This window comes from Eulemur rufifrons, chromosome 29, assembly GCF_041146395.1.
Source record: "Eulemur rufifrons isolate Redbay chromosome 29, OSU_ERuf_1, whole genome shotgun sequence".
NCBI lineage: Eukaryota > Metazoa > Chordata > Mammalia > Primates > Lemuridae > Eulemur > Eulemur rufifrons.
This window is the reverse complement of record NC_091011.1, coordinates 36,093,781-36,116,214: the sequence shown is the minus strand read 5'-3', so window position 1 is coordinate 36,116,214 and position 22,434 is coordinate 36,093,781. Positions and strand designations below refer to the sequence as shown.

The window sequence follows — 22,434 nt, the reverse complement described above, 5'->3', positions numbered from 1 at the left end:
CAAAATAAAAGCCTACCAAACTTAACTCAGTATATTTTAATACTACTAATAATAATCCTCTATTAAAAGTGAAAAGTCAAACACAAACAGGACCTATGGTCACAAGATTTTTTGATCACATCTCCCTTGCCTGCTCCATGTCCATCCATTCCGTCTTGCTGATGCTTACGTAGTTTTTAAGCTTTCAGGCTCAGTTTCTTTAAAAACTTTTGCAAAATATTCTCATGTGAAACAGAGTCTTTTGGTGGCATATCCAGCCATGCTTATTAATCAGTGTCACCTCTTTGCCTTAGTTAAAATCTTTGCTGTCAAAACAATTTATTTCCTCACACTGTGCATCTTTCCTGCATATTTCTGAAACTTGAGATGAGGATCTAGAAAGAACTAATCGCTCATTCTAGATTGGTTATAGCCTCTGTACTTTATCACTGGCAGAGATTTGAAAAGTGCAGATTCTCTGGTACCACCTCAATCTTACTAAATTCATTGTTCCAACCAGGCATTTCCATTTTTAAGAGATCCACAGGTAATCGTGATACTTAAAGACAAAGACTGCTGTTTCCTGGCCCATATCGCGTAACTCTAGACAGATTATAATTTTGAGTTTCTTGCTGCTAAAACAAAGAAAATACACACCCAAGGAATAAATTTATTGTCATTCCTGAATACTGGAGTACCTGTAATGGTTGGAAATTATTATTTAAATGATGTTAGATCTGCGGAATTTCAAAAAGAAGACACAATTCCCAAGAGAAAAACATCAATGCTTGCTTATTTTGCTAAATTTTTCAAACTGTGTTTTGGGGAGGAAGGAGTTTAAGTTGTTACGATGTTGAAAGGAAAGTGTGGCAGAACTGCAGTGAGATATGAAAAAAAATACTCTAATAATGAGTAGAACGTTGTCTGTTCATTTCCTTTCACTGAGGCAGGCTTAAGATGGAGCCCAGCCTCCTTCCATAGAGTTGCTGAGAATCATGACATCAAAATGTTTTAAGTTTCTAAATCCAAACTAGTCTTTGTGTTTTGTATATTACCTTGGGATTCTGGGGTCTATGAACGTGAGACAATAGAGAGGGGACATTTTATTTTCTAAGTAATATTGCTATCCCTAATGCACCCCATTACTGTACACCATGATGTATACCCTATGTTGAAGAATTCCATTCAATCGGTCTATTGCAGATTCCACACTGAATGATTGGATTATGTATTACTAGTAAAGTGAAAATTGAGAAACTCTTATAAACAACAATGTAAGCTATTAATGTTAAATATAACAAGGATTTATATACTTTAGTGATTAATTGAACATCTGATACACAATTAGGAATGCACATATTACTGAGTGTCACGGCCTTGAGGTGATTAGATTAAGTTTAACAAAAATGATTAGAAGGGATGAAGTGAGGGTGAAGTAAAGGACACAAACGGAGCTAAAGTGATGGGCAAGTCTAGAGAAACTTGACAAATCAAATACAGTTGTAGGTTTCTTTCAGATATATGGTAATCCTATGAGTAAACCTAGGGCATAGTCACTCTTAGAAGGTTTAGAAGTTATGGATTCATTGACCTTGTGGACTAGTCCTACAACTAAAATAATTACCCTGAGAACTGTATTTTGTATGCTGGAGCATCAAAGTAAATAGAAAATACTCTGAACTTAAACTCATGGGCCTATACTTCTAAAGACTTGCCTTGGATATCTGGCATCATGGAATGGAGAAACATCATAGACTTTGATGCAGAACTTCAGAGAGTTTAAATATTTTTCTTTTTGGCCATTTATTAATATTATGCTTCATGGGCCTGTGCAAGTTATTTAAACACTCTCAGACTGAGAATTTTTTTCTGTAAACTGGTGCTACAGCACTAGTAAACATGATTTTAGAGGCTAAATTAAATAATGCTAATAGAACACTATTCAATAAAAAAAAAGCTCCTTCCCTCTCTAGTTTTTCTTATGGTAGATTAGGAAAACTAAGTATATTCATAATTTTATTTGCAAAATCAGTTTACATCTCTCCTTTAGAAGGGATGGATAATTGCAGAACCCTATTTTTAGTGCTTTCCTGAAAGAGAGTGAGTGAGAGAATGTCCTTCTAGTAAGCACAAATTACATGGCATCACTCAAGATCAATTTGCAACATTAAAGATAGCTATATGATCTGTCATCGTGTATTAGTGTTCTGCAAGAGAAAACTGGACTGGAAAATTAGCAGGGTTGAAGGTGACGTAAAAGGTGCCCTGCTTCATGCATAGAGACCCTAGGAACACTACCTATCTGGAAATTACTTCTACCTTCCATGGGTTGGAAATTTGTAGCTTGAAAATATCTGTATTTCTGATAAAAAACCATTTACAATTGTAGTGAGGGAAGCTGAGAGAGAAAAGAGAGGATGAAGAAATTGAAGTTTACTCAAAGAAAACTGAACTCTACCATAAAAAGATCTTTTATTATTGTTTGAATTATTTATTTCCGTTATGAAACTCATTTTTAGGCCACTCCTATAAATTCACATATATTAAAGCATATATACATATTCATGCAATGCTCCTGGAAAACCATTAAACTCTTTTGAGGTACTAAAAACCTATTTAAATCTATAAAATGTCACTTTCCTTTGCTATTATTGTATGATGTGACCTATAGTTTGAAAAGTTTTTAAAATGTAGAATCTAGGTCTTGAGAAGTTTTATGGTGTAAGTTTAGTAATTTCAAGCCAGCAGAGGGCTCTCTGCTGTAGCAGGATTCCATACATGCAAAGTCCGGCAAGAACTGCTGGTAAGGGACAAAAGTAGGATTTAATATTTGTTATGAGCTTAAGTATTTGCTCTAAGTCTGTGTTAAATTAAGAAGTATAAAAAGATGAATGAAGGAAAGCCAAACCCACCTCTGACGCTTAAGATATAATTTGTTAATTTTTCCGTTATGCAAAATGTAATCTTCCTGTGCTGTTTCAGATTGAAAAACATATGTGCTTCAATCCTGCATCATGAGTCCACATAGACACCTGCAGTCTGATTCTTTTAATAGTTCCATATTTTTCTCTGTTCAATGCTGAAATAACGTACTTACAAAATGAAGTTAATGGACAGATCAGTCTCTTGAACCCAATGGTGAATATAGGCAAGGATCATTGAAGAACACCATTAATTTTTTTATTACTTGTAACTTTGATTATTTAAATTGTAGCTTGAAATATAAGAAAAATTGGAGGTAGGGAAAAAAATTTTTTTTCAACTTTTTCCAGTTCTTCTTTGGACTTTATCCTGTTTACCCCTGTCAGTTCCCTCCTAATGAAACACTGGGCAGATTTTTACAATCATAATGAATAATGTACACATAATTCCATGGGCAATATTATTTAGAGAGTTTTATTAACATCACTGTGACAATTTTAAATAACACAGAACTATTTCATGCTCTTCAACCTGCCAAATTAATTGACCAAATGTATTAGACATATGTATCAGAAATCAACCTGTTGAACAAACTAGTTCTGACACATTCTATTTATTTTCATTTCAGTGATGTTTTTTTCTGTAATGTAGCCCCTTAGGTTACGTGGCATGCAAAGGTAAAAGTGGTGTTAGGCAGACAACCAATGTAACACTGGTTTATTACTGCAGATATTTATCTAGGCACAATTTTGGCAAACATCAAAAGAAACATTGTTAAATCAATGCAAAAGCGATATTCAATCTCTTTTACTGTTTTTAAGTTTTCTTCCTTCATCTTCTTATTGTCTTAGATGCTACCAGGAAATATGTCATGGTTATATTTGAAATCGTTTGTTTTTCAACTGTAGCAATAAAAGAAAGTTATAGAAACTGACTTTAATTATACTAAGAAATAAATGTTAAAGGCAAACAAGAGTAAATAAGTATATTTACCTTTCATTAAAGAAATCATCCATATAAGCATTATATAAGATAATTATATTTCCATGTACACTAATAATATATTGTGCTTGTGGATAACTGATTAAAACAAGAGAGTTGTGTACAAACTTAGGCTATTTCCAAGGGCCGGAAATAAGTTGTTTCATGCTTCTAACTCCCCAGAAAGCAATGCAAATGAAAAAAAATACCTGAAGAAACAAAACATAAAGACAAAAAAAAATTAAAAATGAATTAATATTTTTGTTCAACTGAGTTAAAATATCTTCCTAAGAAAAAATGAATATAAACATTTTAGGCAGTTAAATTATGTAAATTTAATCTAGAAGTTATTCACTGATAGAATTTAGCCAACTTAACTTAAAACATATAATATGAAGACAGGAATGGGAATAAAAAGTTTTGTTTCTGTGGCTTTTTTCTTATATTCACAAATCTGGGTAATTTCAAGGGATGGGGTTAAATAAGTTAGCTATTCTATTCAGTGAAATAGAACTTTCCTCTGACATTCGGGGATACCACATGTTGTATGCACTATATTAAATGATCTCATTGCTTACATAGTTTAAGAAGCCGTTGGAATAGTAAAAATAAAAACATTGTTAAAGAATCATTTCTCTCCTGATATATGATCTAGCCTGATATGAGCTTCCCCCAACATGAATTAAATTCTAAACACTGCTGCTGATTTACCTTCTCAGTCTTTTGATCTTATCAGGTATAAAAATGTAACTGCAAAATTCTCTTTAAGGTTGAAGACATAACTAAACCATATTAAGCAGCTTCAAGAGTGCACTGAGTTTGCTCAAACCAGGCTCTGGTCTTGCACCAGCAGGTTTCCCCTAAGCAAACCCTTCCCCTTGCTCTTACCTATGCACTAATAATTAAGCTATGGGATTGCTTTCCTGAGCTCCATTTTAGGTGGGTGATTACAAGAATGATGACAAAGAGAATGATGCCTCAATAGCCTGAGTTATTGGAATAGCTGCATGAGAATTTCCCATTTTTTTTTCTTTTTGTGCAAATTTCCTCTCCAAACTATTAAAATATGACCAGTTGTCTTTCCCCTGGAAGATCACTATTCCTGGAAGGTCCATTAATATATACAAAGAAGCACATTTAAGTAATAAGATGAAGGCATGGGAGCATTCTGGGGTGGCAGACGCCAGTGAAGCCAAAGCCATTAACTGAGACTGACCATTCATTCACAGAAAGTGTCCTGAACTGTGTTGATTTTGCTATTAAAGCCAAATAAGGAAAAAACACCAACAACCACCAAAAGAGAAACCCTCCCAAACACTGTTTAGATTTATGAGTGGGTTGTCCAGTTTCCTATGAACCTTCTGGATGTTTCTGGAGAATCCTTATCCTTCACATTAACCTGTCCGATAGGTTTCTTCAAATTCATACATTCCTTTCAGCCTATAACACCCACAATATGAAAAAAAAAATACTAAAAATAAAATCAGCAGTTACATTGAAGCAGAAGTCAAGAATAATATTAACGTTTTGGAATTGCCTCAGAAGTCAAATGCAATATATTTAAAAGCTGGTTTTGATTTTGTTTCTTTTGACTGTAATTCAAGAAAAATGACCTCATGGGATTTCTCCTGGTGGTGCCAGGTAAAATAATACCATGATTGGGGGAGTAGTCATGAAAGCTCTTAGACTTGTGCAATGGATTGCATCTGTCTATGAAGATAGGGTAATGCCGACAGAGGGGTAGCTAAGAAGACAACTTTTCAAGGGGACAGAGATGAAAAATCTATAATGTCAGAGCACATAACTTAATTTAGGCCCAGAATATTCAACACGGAACTAATAAGCACCTTGCATTGTGCAAGGTACTGAGATCTATAATATATTTGGCAAAAGAAGTTTTTATTAGTTTTTAATCTGGTCTCTATGGTCACAGAATTATCTTCTTGGGGGAAGGCTGAAGAGAATTAATTCAGTGAAACCTCAAAAATTATACATAAATTTTTGTGAGTATGTCCTAATTCCTCACTTTCCTATTCTCTATTCCCCTAGACTATCTATACTTTCATCTCAATTCCCGGTAATATTAAAATTTTGACCTAAAAGGAGTGGAAAGATTATTATTCTAGGTTATGCCTCTTTTGTTAATCCACCTCACAACTAAATCTTTCCACCTTTGAAACTAATTCAAGTCATCTCTCCTCTAGGTCTTTCCTTAACTTAAATCACAAAGGTTTTCCCCTTTCCAACTATCTAAAATCTTTTAAATTCCTGCCAAAAGTTCAGTGTTGTGGTGTGCAGTTTTATTTTGTTTGTTTCTGTGTTTCAGGCTCCTATGTATTGTATTATCCCTCCCAACAGATGTACAACTGCTGAGGCACAGGGGTCAGAATCAGATACATTAATGTGCAGTGGAGACCTTTGGTTAGGCCAGGCATTGTCCTAGGTGCTTTAGCTAGATTATGAAGTCTAATTCTTAGGACAAGCCTTGGAGTATTGGTATCCAGTCTGGTGAAGAGACAATGGGAACTCAGGATTTATGTGGTTTACCAAGGAATCAGAAAACTACTAAATTTCAGAGCTGGGATGATGTTTTACATTTACTTAGTGTCCCTTAAAAATCTAACTGCATAACCTGGGAAGTCAGTTCAAAGAATATGAATATCCATAGTGAATTCATTTCCTTTTTTATAGTCATCACCTGGATTTGCCTGGTTATTTTTTTGAGTCAGTAACTGCTAGGTTTCTGAGACCTTTTCACAATCAATATTTTAAGCATAAAGATTGAAGTTTTTATATATAATGAAATCCAGATTGGCAAAGGATTGGAGAAATTAAATAAAATGAATATGTCCTCCTAAAAATATGTCTGACCCTGAAATATTCACCATTCCATTAGAAAATATTTAATAGAAGAAAACAGATTTGCTTTTATATTTTTGAATATATGTTTATGTATATTATATAATAGATTTAAATATATAGTGCATATGTGATTTTAAGCTAGAAAATTGTTTAACGTAGACTCAACATAACCACTTGATTATTGCTGTCATTCCTATTTTAAATTTTCCTTTCTTTAACTGTTCTCTTGACTTTTATATTAAGCTCTTAATTTTAGGTTTCCACTGATTAGATTAAATGTGACCCTTTAGATGATATTTCATTAACACACTTCACACTTATCTTGTTAAATGAAGCTAGGAGAATTTCTATTTAGGCTCATTGAAGAATATATGGAAACTGTAGCTTTTTTTTTTCAATATTCTTCTCTAATCTACAAATATGACATTTCCGGATATGTACAAACTCGATGCACATTTATTTTATCCCATGTCCATGCAAGTCCCATAATTTTAACAGCTGGATTCAGAATATGGAACAGAGGAAGTTCATTCTTAGTGTCAAGCCCTCCTTGCGCTAACACATCATTAGTGGCCCTTGTCTTCAGGCTATTTCCTTGACTTCCCAGGAACCTCAACTCTGATGCATGAACTTTGGCCTGGACAGATGCTCTCCGTGTTTCTTCCACCCCTTTCCAAAAAGTTCATCAATTGGCAGGTGGCTAATCTGAGTCACTAATCCATATTAAAATACTAGTGGGAACTAATGTGTTATTCTGTGGTTCCTCTCAGTTATGTCTGTGGTTTTTTGCTTATTTTGTTTTATTTTATAAGAGACGGGTCTCGCTATGTTGCTCAAGCTGGACTCAAACTCCTGGCCTCAAGGGATCCTTCTGACTCAGCTTCTCAAGTAATTGGGACTATAGGCACGTGCCACTCCACTCAGATTTGTCTGTATTTTAAGAGGCCTTATTCAAAATGGCTCTAATGAGGAGCAAATTAAGACTCTAATAGTAAAGAGAATAGTCTCAGAAGAGGTATTTGTGTGCATGTGGCTTATCCTCAAATTGCAAAGCTTCATATTACAAACAAACCTAGTAAATTTGTCTTACATCTACAGACATATCTGTCTCTGCTGGTTTTAATCTACTTACTGTATTTATTAATAAATGACCTGAATAAAAAAAAGAAAAACAAATATCTCTTGAGCAGGGGAGCATTTCCAATTACAACTAGCTAGAAACATTAAACAGCCTTTATGGAGGTGATAAAATAAGAATTCTTAAATCATTTAACCTTTAGATAAACTTGCAAGTAAAATGAAAGTTTTAAAGTACTTGATTCATTAGTTACAAAAGAAATAATATCTATGAAATAGCTAAAATTTATCTTGATTCTCCAACCTGTATCTATTGTCACAAATATTTATATAGAAAATGGTCACTGAGATATATCTCATTTAATTTTATGCCTATTAGCAGTAGCAGAGTAATTATGTATACATCCCTGAATCGCTACTTAGCTGAATGAATATATTAAAATGAGCTAAGTCATTTTGTTGATAAAGTCACTTATTCTACCTTGCCAAGGAAGTAATTTGAATTATTTTAAATATGATAAATATGAAATAGCATTTTTGTGAAGATTTCAGACTTAATAACTTTAAAAAATTTAAAAATTATTACCATTTAGTCAATTGTATAAGTTTTTGACCAAATTTAGGTTTCTGTACCCATTTCCTAAAATTTCCATGGAATGGATGTACCTATTTTGTATCCCTACCAAATCATACACTGGCCCTAAATAGATGAGTATATTGTCACCTTAAAATTATTTCTCTGACATCAATGAATTTTATAAAATACCAGTTAACTGGTTATTTTTTAAAAAGCTATAACAACCACAACAGCAAGAATTTGTTTTAAGGGAAACACATTAAATATGCAATATTTTTGAGCAAATTATTTAAAGAAAAATAAAACCAATCCTTTGTTTAATACACTTTTGAACATAATGTTTTGTTATTTTAGAGATTACCATTGTTTGATGTACAGATAAGAACCCAAACAGAGATCAAACTTGAATAGTTACAAAATTTCTCTATTTCCCATTAATGCAAAAGGACAAATAAGCACAAACAGAAGTAGAGTGGAAATTAGAGCCAAACGTACTGAAGGTCATTCTGAAATGAAAACATTGGAAGATATTTCATAACGATAGATTTTTTCCTAGAATTTTGCAAGAACTCAGTTTGACAAATGTCAACTTAGAAAGAAATTGAGAATTATAGATTTTACTTCTAGTATATTCTATATATGACCAAAATATTTACTCATACCCAGAAAAAGAAAAACACAAGTCCTAGAGAAATAATTTCCAGACATTGCACCTATTACTTGGAAGTCTTATAGTCTTTCTTTGTACTTATTTCTATACTTTGAGAGAATATAAGAGAACATAAGAGAGAATATAGCCATGGCTATGTTTAATATGAGGATTTATTACTATTTAAATTTTAAATCAAACACTATTTTTTATATTTGTTTATAAATATATTTTAAAGTTCTTAGCTGAGGACAAACAATATAAAAAGAAAGCTCATGTGAATGTCCACGTAATAACAATGCCTTATTTGAAAATAGTACATATTTCCTTGATCATTAAATATCTATGCATATTAATTTTTAAATAAGATAACATACCAGGTGTATTACAATCAAATTTTTAAAAGATAAGCACAAAATAAACATTAGAACAACGTTTTAAAATGTTTCCTCTGAACTCTGAAAACTGGAATATCAGATATTTCACTATTTTACTATTTAATGGGAGCAAAGAACACTTAGAATAACAAAAAATACTAGCTTAATTTATACAACAAATGAAGAATCTTTCATGTCAACCATTTCTCCAGTGCCACAGAATTAGTTATCTCTTATTATGTACAATAATTTATTCACTTCTAAAAGTCTAAACTGCCTGAGAGTGTGCATCCTTTTCAACAGTACTCCTAAAGATTATCCTATTGTTCGTCCAGACCACATTTGAGCTCTCATGATAACATTTGAAAACAATAAAGATTAGTTACAAGATTAGAGATCATTTGGAGGTCTCCAAAGCCTACCTACAATTCAGAGCATATATTTTAAGACAGTTGGCATAAATTAGCTACCGTGCATGCAAAACCATCTGGTCAAAATTGTACAAACCATAATTAACTAAAGTGAAAATAGATGCTATGTTTCTCAAAAGCATCTGTGTAACTTTCATCTTTGAATTGAAAGCTATGAATAAAGTGTTTTTATAGATAGCTGACTTTAAAAAATTCCAGTATTGCCAACCCTTGTTATAAGTGTATACGGCAATCTGAGAATGTGGGTTTAAAACCTGCCTTTGATTAATTACTATTATAGATTCTTGCCTTTCCTCATTAATAATGATGCATCTTCTATTTACACCATTTACCTGGAAATTTCTAAATATTTCGATATACATATTCTCCATATCCAGGCCTCATTTTTAATTTTTTCCAGGTTAGATTTTTTGTTTTTTTAGTTTGAAGTTTGTTAAAAGGGAAAGTACAGAGATATTCCTGACTTACCATAACTAACAAACACATAGAGAACAAATAGACAACAAAAGTTGATTAGACATGATTTTTATATTCATGGGGTGGCCAGATATTATGTGCCTTATTAAAATTCAAGCGTGACTTTATATTTTTGTAATCATTGAAATTCTTAATGTTATAGAAGAGTAAGACTTTTTAGAGTTTTGTCTTCAACTACAGGAGAGAACAGTCAAGATACATGGAGAGAGAGTTGCAATAAAGTCAAATTAATGAAGGACCAGCTATCATTTGCGGGAAGAAATGTTAGGCAGAACACTGCATTGGGAAAAATGTATTTGTAAAGGTGTATTTTACGGAAAACATTTTTTTACACCAATAATTTTTCTCTTGTACTTATAATGGAGCCCCACATTTTTTTACTTTTTATGGTTGTGAGAAGAAAATTTAAAATAAAACAGAGCAATGAAAAACTTTTAAGGGTGGTCTTTTTTAGTTTTTATGTTAGGAATAAAACCAGAGTTGATAAATAACAACCACTTGATGAACATTGCCTGAGTTTGATCCGTGCTGAGGTTTTCTTTTTTTAATTAATTATGGACAAATCATTCAAAATAACCTGACCCCATGCCCTGATAATTATGACAGAACTATTTGTTTCAAGTACAAGATAGCTGAGTATTTTTAAAAATTTATTAATAAAATTTTATTTTTTACTCTTATCTTCTTGCAAATAAGTTCTTGCTACAACTAGAAACAAAGTTTTATGTAATTTTCCTGAGTATGACCACCATCAGCACAAAATTGTTTGCCTCCTATGTAGTATATTTTGAAACTGAAGATTTTTGAATAAAATGTTGCTGGATTAATCATAGCCCTTAAGTGTCCTAACAGAACTCTCTGTAATGATGAGAAACGTGACATTTAATCTAAAATTCAAAGTACTACAACTTTCTAATACCTTTTATTTCTGACCATTAAAATTTAAAGCATTTATATTCTTAAATCAGAGCTCTGTTTCAGCAAAAATTATCAATAAAATCATTCAGTCCTAATCTATCAAAGGCCATTCTTTGTGCTAAATGGGTGGCAGAGCCTCCCTCACCCCACCCCTCAATCATATCACAACAGCACACTGATCTCAGTGTATCTTAAAGAGCAAAAGCCTACTTCCGGCATCTCTCTGACATAAATAAAGAGTCTAAGGCCTGTCACATGGATGAAAAGTTTCAATACTTGGTGTACAAAAACTTCAATCTGGAAGAGCTTGTGTTTACAAATGCAGAATACCATCCAACACTGTTTATCTGGGATTTTTAGTAGGCTGTTAAAATTCTTTGTACTTGCCTACTATCTAGGAAACAAAAAAAGTCTCTTAAAACCAATTTCACTTTTAGGGAAAAAAAAAAAAAACGTCATGTTTACAGAAATAATAATGATGTCTGGTTTTAAAAATAGGACAGTCTATCTTGGAAAGATATGTCTTGAAAAGATCCTTTCCTGTTGTTTTTATTTGTGTCAAATGGCTGATTAGAGCCCCAGTAAATGGGATCCTCCCAAAGTAGGCTAATATAAGGCCAACAGCCCACATATGGCTTGCAGCCTGGGGGATTTCTCTCAATGTTCTGCCAGAGATGGGACTGCCCAAATGGTTTCTCGCCTAAGTCCTAAGTCATAAACTGCTAGGCCAGCCATGCCAGAACTGGACCCAAGGGTATCCAGAGTCTTGGCTGATGCGAAACAATGACTGCTTCCTAAGGAAGCCACAGCTGCTTTCCTGAGAGACACCCCAGATGCCTTAATTTTCCCTTACTTTCCATTTTTGACTACCTGTTCTGGCAACATTTCCAACAAAGGGAGAGGCGGCAAGCAGGCACCCAGCTGTTTTCAATAAGCCTTGGCAACATAGGTACTGATTACGTAAACACTACGAACATTCAAAGAGCATATTTTCTAGCTTTCAAGCTATAAAAAAGGTGTGAGCCTGTGCCAACACCCCACATCTCTTCTATTCCAAGTAATAATGATGATAAGGATAATATAATAATAATAATGACTTTAATTATGAAAGCAAAGAATATTAAAGAAAACATGGTATCATGAACTGCTGGGAAGATGTTCAAATTATACAGAGTACCGTAAAGATGTTAAATATCCACATTTCAGGGGCAAGGATATTTTTCCCTTTATGAAATGGTAAGGTCAAAATGTGCCCTTAATTTGATTAATGTCTCATTTTATGTATGACTCAATAAAAAACAATCAGATATTGCATTATCCATTTGCATTATAACATAGTTTCTTTTTCATTTACATATATCCAAAAATATAATTTAAAAACCTTAATATATATTAAAATCTCCAGGTAAGTATATTAAAATAACACATAAGGCCCTCTGTGTATGTAAATTTCAGTCCAGAAACCTAGAGAGAATGTTGATTTACATTTTAATTAGGATGGAATTTTCTGATTTTAAAAAATATATCCACTTTGTGGATTTAATATTTGAAAACTGAAAATTTAAATAACCCACTCATTCTTATAGGTTACAAATGCAGTATATTTTAAAGAATTATTGCTATACCTTTACATATTAGAGCAAGAATTTACTTAAACATTGTAAGAAATAAATTGGAGCTTCAGTAATCTATATTCCCAGGTGACTGTTCAATTTCATCTTATTTTCAATGAAAATATAAAGACACCTGCACTTAAGTGTTTATTGCAACACAATTCACAATTGCAAAGATGTGAAATCAATCCAAGTGCCCATCAATTCATGAGAGGATTAATAAAATATGGCACATGTTTACCATGAAGTACTACTCAGCCATAAAGAAAAATGATTTAATACCTTTTGCAACAATCTGGATGGAATTGGAGATCATTCTCCTAAGTGAAGTGTCTCAAGAATGGAAAAACAAACACCACATGTACTCACTATTAAATTGGAGCTAACTGATCGATGAGCACACATGTGTACAGAGGGAAGTAAAACTCAGTGGAAATCAACCAGGGGGTAGACAGCAGGAGGGGAAGGGCACAAACCTATCTAATGGGCACAGTGAACACCATTTGAGTGACAGGCACAACTTTAGCCAGGACTCAAGCATTACAAAAGTGATCCACATAACTAACCTAAAACTTCTGTATCCCCTTAATATTTTGAAATAAAAATAAATAAATAAAAATATGTCCAAGTAGTTCTTCTTTAACTTATTTCTTTTTTCAATTATTATTGGTATAACATTTATATAAAAAACAAACCTCTTTTTAATTAAAGGATGGAATAAAACAAGTATAAATAAAAATTCTAATAGTTACTTTTTTTGTTATCTTAATGGATACTTTCACTCATTACCTTTGAAAACCACAATCATACATATAAAAACATCTTTAAAATGATAAAAGTTGGTGTCCTGGGAAAAACCACTGACTGAGAGCTATAAAACTGGGATTCTCGTCTTTTCTGTCACAAATAGCTGAATCTTTTTATTTTCTCAAGATATCAGTTTCCTTTTCTGTTCGACACAATATTAAAATAATAGAAAAGTCCCAGGATAGCCCCCAGAAATAATTAAATTTGTAATAAAAAGAACACAGCAGAAATACTTCTTCATTTTGCCCTGATGACTAGCACAATAATGCAACTGAACAGAAGACATGACATGGAAAAAATGTTTTACAAAAGCATTCTCCACACATTCGGGGTATGTATAGAGAGTGGCAAAGGATGAAAAAGATAGATTCCCGAATCATCAGTTCCTAGAAATCAAGATGCCCAATCTTCTCCTTGGAGATAAGTTGACTTCCTGGCACTCTGCTGCCTGACATTTTACAAAGTTGGGATACACTAGGGTCATCTCTGAAAAATAGCTTACTGGATATTGCCGAAAAGATGGCAGATAATATATCATCAACAGCAGTGATTCTTTAAAAAAAAAAAAACTTTTCAGAGGAATATCCTGAAATAAAAACAAGTATTGACAATTTTGATGTTTACTGGTAAATGATGGGTAGTTTTAGGGACAACAGCAATTTCACAGGTAAAATATTTGGCTTGTTTGTGTTTATATTTCAAGAAATAAAGTCTGGCCATTAATGTATCATGTAGGTCAAGTTATAAAATGAAAACTTTAAAATTTTTAGTTTTTATTTAGTTCATAATTAACTTGCGTAATTCTCTCTCCAATGAGAGAGAAAGCAGAAAGTGGGGGAGAGGGAAAGAGAAAGAGACAGAAAGAGAGAGCAAATTACTAAACTCCTTAAAAATAATTATGATGTTATAAAAAATCTGTAAAAACAATCTGTGGGAAACTTGTAACCAATATAAAATATTGAATAAGTGAAAAATTATACTTTAGGACATATGAGTTTCTAGAAAGTGTACTTGTAGCTGCAAATATGTTTATAATTATGTCAAAAGGTATATTTTACGGATTCTGGGGAAATGTGTTAATAATTCTCATGAATGAGTAAGGCCAAGAGGAACCTCCTTGGTTAGCTTCTGAAGTAAGCACATCAACCAAAAGTTTGTTCAGAGTTAAAATTACCCTAGAAAATCCCATAAATAACCCGTATAGTATAATACACATGGTTTTGTGTATGCAAACACTTTATAGTAATTCTTTCACACACTCAAGTTTGAGGACCACTGTGTAAGACTGAAGAAAGTATCCAAAGGCAAGTCTATATGTAGATGTCTCACAATTCAAATCAATCCTGCCTTTAGGTAAGTGGCAAATGAACAGACAAAAAAGAAATAGGTCATGAGCTCTAAGATGTTAGTGCTTATCTGTAGAGTTTAGCCCATTTTATGTTTAATGGTGAGCCTCCATTACTCTAGTACATGTTTAATGGATGTGGTTCCTTTTGTGAGCATCAAACAAGATAGTGGAATACATTTTGGAGTTAGCAGTAAGTTCCAAATCCTGAGAGTAGCTTAAATGCACAAATGATGTCGCTCTACTTTATCTTAATATACGGAAGAATATTTAGTTTGGCTTCTTTGACATAAAAGGCTTGTTTTAAATGATGCTTTAACTGCCTACAGCTTTTTGTGTCTCTTGCTATTTCTAACTGAATTTTTGACAGCAGTGATCCTATAAGAGCCTATGCAGGCAGTAGTTTTAATTCAAACATTCAAATGAATAAATCCAAGATAAATTCTGTCACAACAAATGTAACATGTCAATACTTTTTTTTTATAAGTAGAGTAAGCTAATTTTAGATTCGAATACTATCTTTTTCTTTCCCTAATTATGATCATCTGCAATAAACCAATTCACTACAGAGCTTTTATTGCAAGGATTACCCTCGTTACGAAGCAAGACTCATACACAGAAACTTTACAGACTCCTGAAATGAGAACACTGTTGTGACCCTTGACAATTTCGTAAGGAAGAATATTGACTAAACCAAATCATCACTGACTACATTTCTTTATGCTTTTATCAAAAGAAAGCACGTGTATTCAGAAGTGTTATTTTTCTTTTTTTCTTTTCTCTTTATTTTTTTTTTTTCTTTGCTGTGGTGAAGTGAGTTACAAGCTCCCATAAGACCTGAAGACTCAACACAGCTTGGGTAAGTAGGTTGGAATTCTCCCACATGAGTTTGGTGGCTGGGTCAGTCAGAATGATATTAGTACATTTAATTTTCAAAACACAGTGGAACAGATGTGTTTTATAGGGACTGTAAAATGAAGTTCAGAAATAAGGGGGTCTGGGTAATGTTTTAGTACTATATGGCTAGAGATCACTGTGTGAAACTAATTCCTGCTGATAATCATAACTTGTCTCTGTGAAAACTAGTTTATAATATTTGTGTATAGCACTATGGAGAATATCAAAGCTACCAAGGTTTGAAATAGTGCAGCAGGAGCTCCAGAACTTTATGTAAATTAACCCCACAACATGGAACACATTAACTTGAGGGTTTTAGGAATTTGGAACTCAGAATGCCTAAGATGTGGGTTTAATTGAAAGGCAGTATTATGACAATCAGTTTTTCTCTTGAGACAGTATTTTTTAAGGGGCATGCAAACGTATAATTGAGCATTGACATATTACATCATGGTGATACATTTTAAACAACCCATATCTGCTTCAGAATATTTATTATATTTCACTGAAATACCACTGGTTATTCAAAGATTCCTCCTTTAGAGTCGAGCCATCTGAATAAATGAGCAGTGCACTGAGGTGAGCCAGTCAACTCTCAGATGGGGCCAGGCCTCAAAGGCTCACACATACACAAAGCACTTCTTCTGGAAAAAATGTTTCTGGGTTTTCAACATAAATCAGGGTCAACACATAATACAATCATTCTCTAGTGCATTTAAAAGCTGGAAAACAGTCTAACTAGGACTGTGATGCTTCCAGCAAACCTTCAGGCCAAACAGAAATCAGAAAGAGAATTCATGGCTTTGTGATCAAACCCCATCTCTGCTATAGTCCATGAAGGGGTTGTCTGCTCTCCTGGGGAAGTTTTAAGTGGGCGTTAGAAAACTATACTTTCTCCACTGCTATGATACAGGATTTCTTCTTTTCTTCCCTTCCTTTCCCTTTTCATTTCTTTCCTTCTTTCTCTTTTTCTCTCTCTTTCTTCCTTTCTTTCTTTCTTCCTCTCCTTCCTCTCTTTCTCTCTTTCTTTTTCTTTCTTTCTTTCTTTCTTTCGTTTTTTAAACTATAGACACAAATGAACATGGTTATGAGTAATACTAAATACCAAGAGCTTTGATTTTCACATCATAACAATAACTTATTATACTTTTATGCCCAACGAATGAGCCAAGTGTTTTGATTGGAATTCTATATACATCACTCATAAATAATAGTACTAATAAGATTAAAGAATAATGATCAAATTATGAAACTGTCATAAAAATTCTGAGACTTGGCTACACAGAAGTTAAAGTGAGAAACATAACGCATCTAATTGAAATTCAAGAAAGAGGAAATGAAAAGAATGATAGAGAGGTGGTGACATTAGAAGTGGTAATGGATGATAATATTTTAGAAATGAAAAAACAAAAGGGGACAAGAATCCCTCATCTGAGGAGCTAATTTGAATCCTAAGAAGATTAAAAAGAAAAAGAGACTAGATGTATGTTAGTGAACCTGCAAAAGACTCAGCACAAGACTAAGGTCATAATTAAGGGTAAATCATAATGGAAACTAGAAACAAAAACATAGTATCTTAAGAGGAAAAAATATAAATATGCTACATCAGATTTTAGTATAAGAATATTTAAATATCTTAAAAGCTCAACAAATATCTTTAAACATCAAGTGTCAACGTATAGCTAACTACCAGCTAACCAGTCATTTAAGATTGATGGTAAAATGAAAGCATTTTCAGATTAACAAAAATCAGTTCTCTATTCACAAACCATTGTTGAATAACCACAGAAGGCTTTATACTACTTAAAGAATGAAATTAAACCAGGAAGGAAATATGAGAGGCAAACAAAAAGAAAGAAAGACCAATGCAATATGCAATTGGGAGGGCATTGGTGAAGCAAGTGAACATCGACTTATTTATAGTAAATTGAATGATATAAATCAATAATAACTAATTGGAGGTTAAAACTAGACAATGATATTGGAGATGGAGAAGTTAAATTTAAAGTATTATTAAATCCACCAAATATTAAAAATGTAAGACTGCTCACTAAAAGAAATGAAATTATGACTTCCAAATAAGTAAAACAAAAGTTTGTAAAATACACACACACACACACACACACACACACACACACATACAAAAACACACCCCATAGTCAATGTACTATATGGTAGGGGGCAGGAAAAGAGGAGAAAAGCAGCACAGTAAACATATGATGAATCAAAATCTCCAAAGTGAAATGTTAAAAATGATGTCAAATAAGTCAGGAATTGCACTATATGTAAATGAATCTTACTTGCCAAATCAAGGAGATTCTGAGAATTTCAGATTGGATTAAATTGCTCAAACCAGTCATATGATGTTCATAAGATGATATGTATATACACACAGACACATAATGACATAGAAAGGTTTAAATAAAAAATGATGATATATATCAAGACAATTAAAGAAAAAACTAGTAATAGTGATATTTAACAAATTAGACTTTAAGGAAAAAAGCTTTAAGGATAGGACATTTTAATATCATATAATATTACATGATATTAAAAATAAGCAATTTCATATATACATATATACATGTGTACACATTCTGAATCTGGATGTGCCAAACAATATAATCTCAGAACACACTAAACAAAAATGATAGAGTTACTAAAAAGAATTGGGAAGTCCACTAACATAGCCAAAGATATTAACATATCTCTCTGAGAAATGCATAGATTAAGAAGATAAAATTTTAGTAAAGAAGATAGATTAAGCATTATTAACCCCCTCACACACACGTATACACATATGTAATGCATCTACTGAATACATTTAAAACCATGCACTAAACAATTAGAGAATATTAATTAGATTCAAGCACATATAGAACACATCATATTTTGAAAATTCATGTATTAGGATATAAAAAAGTCTCATTTTGTACCAAAAAAGATATTATACAGACCATAGTTTCTGATAAAAAGGGACTAAAACTATAAAGCAATAACAAATTAAAAACAAAATACTGGTATCTAAACAACCTATTGCTAAGTATTTAATAATTTATTGGTCAGAATAAATTATAAGGGAAATTGCTAAATGGAACTAAATGACAATGAAAATATTGCCTATCACAATTGTGGGATACATCTAAAACTGTAGAAAGGGAATCATTAGACAAATCTATCAATAAGAAAAAGAAATTAAGTATATAAATGATTATATATCCACCACTTAAATGCTATAATATAGATAAAAATGAAAATAAAGTTTTATATTCCAATGTGATAAATTTCAAGCACAAGATTAAGTGAAAATATCACAGTATGACATTATGTGTGTAATTTTTACAAGCAGAAAACTACTATCATATATTAAGGTTATATAATGAATGGAAATACAATTATCTTTTAGAGGAATAAGAAATATTAATACTATATTGACTAAGGTGTGTGTGTGTGTGCGTGTGTGTGTGTGTGTGTGTGTGTGTATGTTTTATAAATTTTTGTTTTACTATTTTGGAAGCCATATGTTTCAGTCCTTTTAATGGTTAGCCTTTTAGTGATTGTTTTAGCCATTAGTCCACATAACGATTACATTGGACATCAAGGAAGAAGATGGGGTTGGAGGAAACAAACTCCAAATGTTCAGATAAAAATGTATTTCCTTAAAAAATCTTAATAAAAATACTAACTCTGCTTAAATTTGGTCACTGTGAAATCCTGGTTATTTCTACTTGCTTTATTTGTGTATGTTTTTGAAAAAAGTTATAGTTTAAAAATATGTTTTAATTAAGGTGGAAGAGAAAAGCTCAACAAGACCCCTGAGAATTCAGGATAGCTTCACAATAGAGGTGATGCTCTGGCTGGCCTGAGAGTGGGATCAGACCTGGCGGGGAATGAAGTAGGACCAACTCAACTGCAACATGGCACACGGAGTCCACAACCACCTTGTGGTGGAGGAGGTTGGCCTGAGTCTTTTTCAACATATTTGGGAGTAATAAGAAAACTGAAAAAGAAATCATTCCATGGGGCTATTCAGTGCCAGAATGAATAACGTAGATCTCAGTTGATGACTTTGAGGGAGAATGCCTTAAGAAAAGTTTAAAATATCTGAGATGAATGAGTAGCAGATCATTCAAGTCAGGAGAAGCTGTCAGAATCATGATTGGCAGGAGAAATTACTATAGCTTCATTAATTTATTGATCAAATTTGTATTGAGTTTCTCCATGCACAGATTATCTATATAATCTTCATCAACATAAAGATGATAACTAAAATATTTATGAAGCAAATAATTGTTTATAAAGTCATGATTATCCACCAGGCCATTTTTATTCTTACAGAGTTTGAATTAGAATAGATATTACAAATCGTTGCACAATGACAATATTGTGTGTTGTCTGTAGCAGAGGGATATAATACAGTGTGGAAGATAAGGGAAGTATCTTGGCAAAATTAAGAGCCCAGAGAGCAGTAGTTGCTCAATTAAGTATTTATGAATAAATGATTGCATAAGCTGATATTCAAACTGAGACAGGAGAGATGGAGAGGAATTTGCTAGTTGAAATAAGGAGGAGGAAAAGTTTTGGGGGCACAGACAGCAATCCAGGAAGAACAAAAGATCATTTTTTGAAGGAATTAAGAGACATTCAGAGATGTCTGACCCCAGAAGCACAAGGAAAGAGCAGACAGAGATGAAGCTTGTGAAGACAATTGAAAGGTTCTCATCATGGAGTGACATAATTAGATTTGTTCTTCTGTACCTGGCTGTGAAGAAGTGCAGGCTGCCAATGTGGGTGAAAGTCCTGTTAGGACACTGTCTCAGTTAGTTGATGAAGACAGTGGCCAGACTAAAGTAGAATTGTCTGTGGGGAGGGAGAGAAAAAGATGGATTTAAAGGATTTTAGGGGATTACATTGTGAGAGTGAATGAGTTCTCTGAGGAATTTATACATAAGAAAATATTTTTGTGCTCTCCGGATAATCCCCTAACATCTTACGAGACAAACCAGGTGGCTTATTACATGTTTCCTGAACACACCACAGCTCTTTCCTGTTGCACAGCTCCCTCCATGCTCACTTCCTCTAATTATCTTCTCCAATCCCATTTCTGTAAATCTCTCCCTTCCTTCAAGGCAGGCCTCAATGCAACCTTGTTCCTGGACTCTTTCATGATCTCAGTTCTTCTACAAAATATCTAATCTCTATGTCCTGCAAATCTCTAGAATTTTTTTGCCTTATTTTTTATTGCATTTACTACATACTGCCTGCTATAATGAGTATTGTGTATCTTATATGTCCACCCAACTGAGATTTAAGTCCAAGGAAAATATCAAATATACGTTGTTTCCCTCTAAAGTGTTTGACATACTGTCTTGTGCATTCAGACTCAATAATAATAATGCACTGTATTAATACAAAAATATTTCATTAAATGTTGATTTACAAATTGTTTTAATAGAAAATTAACTTCATTTTAAAACTGTTCATATTTTAGAACTGATTGTAAAATCAAGCCTAGAATAGACAATTGGTTGATATCAATATATGCTGTTATTATTGTGTGGTTTTTAATATCTATTGCCTAAAGCTAATATAATTTAAAATAAAGTAGGTGTTCAAAGAGATATGAAGGCTGACCATGATGCTATTGTCTGTGATGATGTTCATAAATCTTATAAAATAATAAAAAATGTAAAAGCATTTAATAGAGTTGAAAGATTAGGAAAAAAAAATTAAAACAAAAGAATGATTAAGAACTTGGTGTTGTTTTAAACCCTTAAGATTACAAGGGAAGAAAAGCAAATTGTATAAATATCTATGCTATTGTTTTCTGAATCAGTATGCCTCCTTGGTAATGGGCCAGTAGAAAATGTAGAAGAATCATTTGGCCATAATTTGGCTTCTGGATATTGAGGATACGTGTGTAGGATCAGAGTTACAGGGTGATTTTCATGAATCTATTCCAGCCCCTCTGAAAGTCGAATCCATCTGTCAGTTCCTTGAGCCAGAGCTGAGCTCTTATAAGGCATCTATCAAAACTTTGGAATCTGGTTGAAAATGCTGGCTGCCGGAGAGGTGCCTTTCTTGAAATAACAACTTTGCCTACATCATAATCAGAGAAATAGAGGGGAAAAAATGACATGGCTTAAAAAAAAACCTTCTTGTTTTTCACTTTAAATTCTTTATTTTCCTTGCTGAGACAAAGGGCAATAGTGGCAACTATACACGTAATCCCCTTTCTCCCCGAAAAAAATCGAATACAGAGTTTTGATTTCATGGCAGTCAACTCTGATGTTTTTACTCCTTGCAGAGACATAGGACATGCTACCTTGCCTTTGTTTGCAAGCGCACTGGAAGTGGTAGAATCCCTTTTAAGGAAAGAAAGAGCATATTGAAGCTCTGTTTTTGTAAAATTGTTGTTCAATTGAATATTAAACATGTCATCCATAAAATTAAATTTATACATCTGCTTCCTTCAAGGAATAACCACTTGCCCCCACCTCCCATAGAGAGAAACTCAACAAA

At 32.9% G+C, this 22,434-nt stretch overlaps 1 protein-coding gene across 1 annotated transcript in view; it reads right to left on the bottom strand.

Moving 5' to 3' along the window:
• Window positions 1–3,416: 3,416 nt before the first annotated feature.
• The window catches only part of AGMO (alkylglycerol monooxygenase), a 303,863-nt gene continuing 284,845 nt past the window's right edge, over window positions 3,417–22,434 (bottom strand). Inside the window, exon 13 of the mRNA XM_069461613.1 lies at window positions 3,417–4,091. Within this exon, the coding sequence (XP_069317714.1) occupies window positions 4,017–4,091 (75 nt within the window). The 3' untranslated portion in view covers window positions 3,417–4,016. The remainder of the gene's footprint in view (window positions 4,092–22,434) is intronic.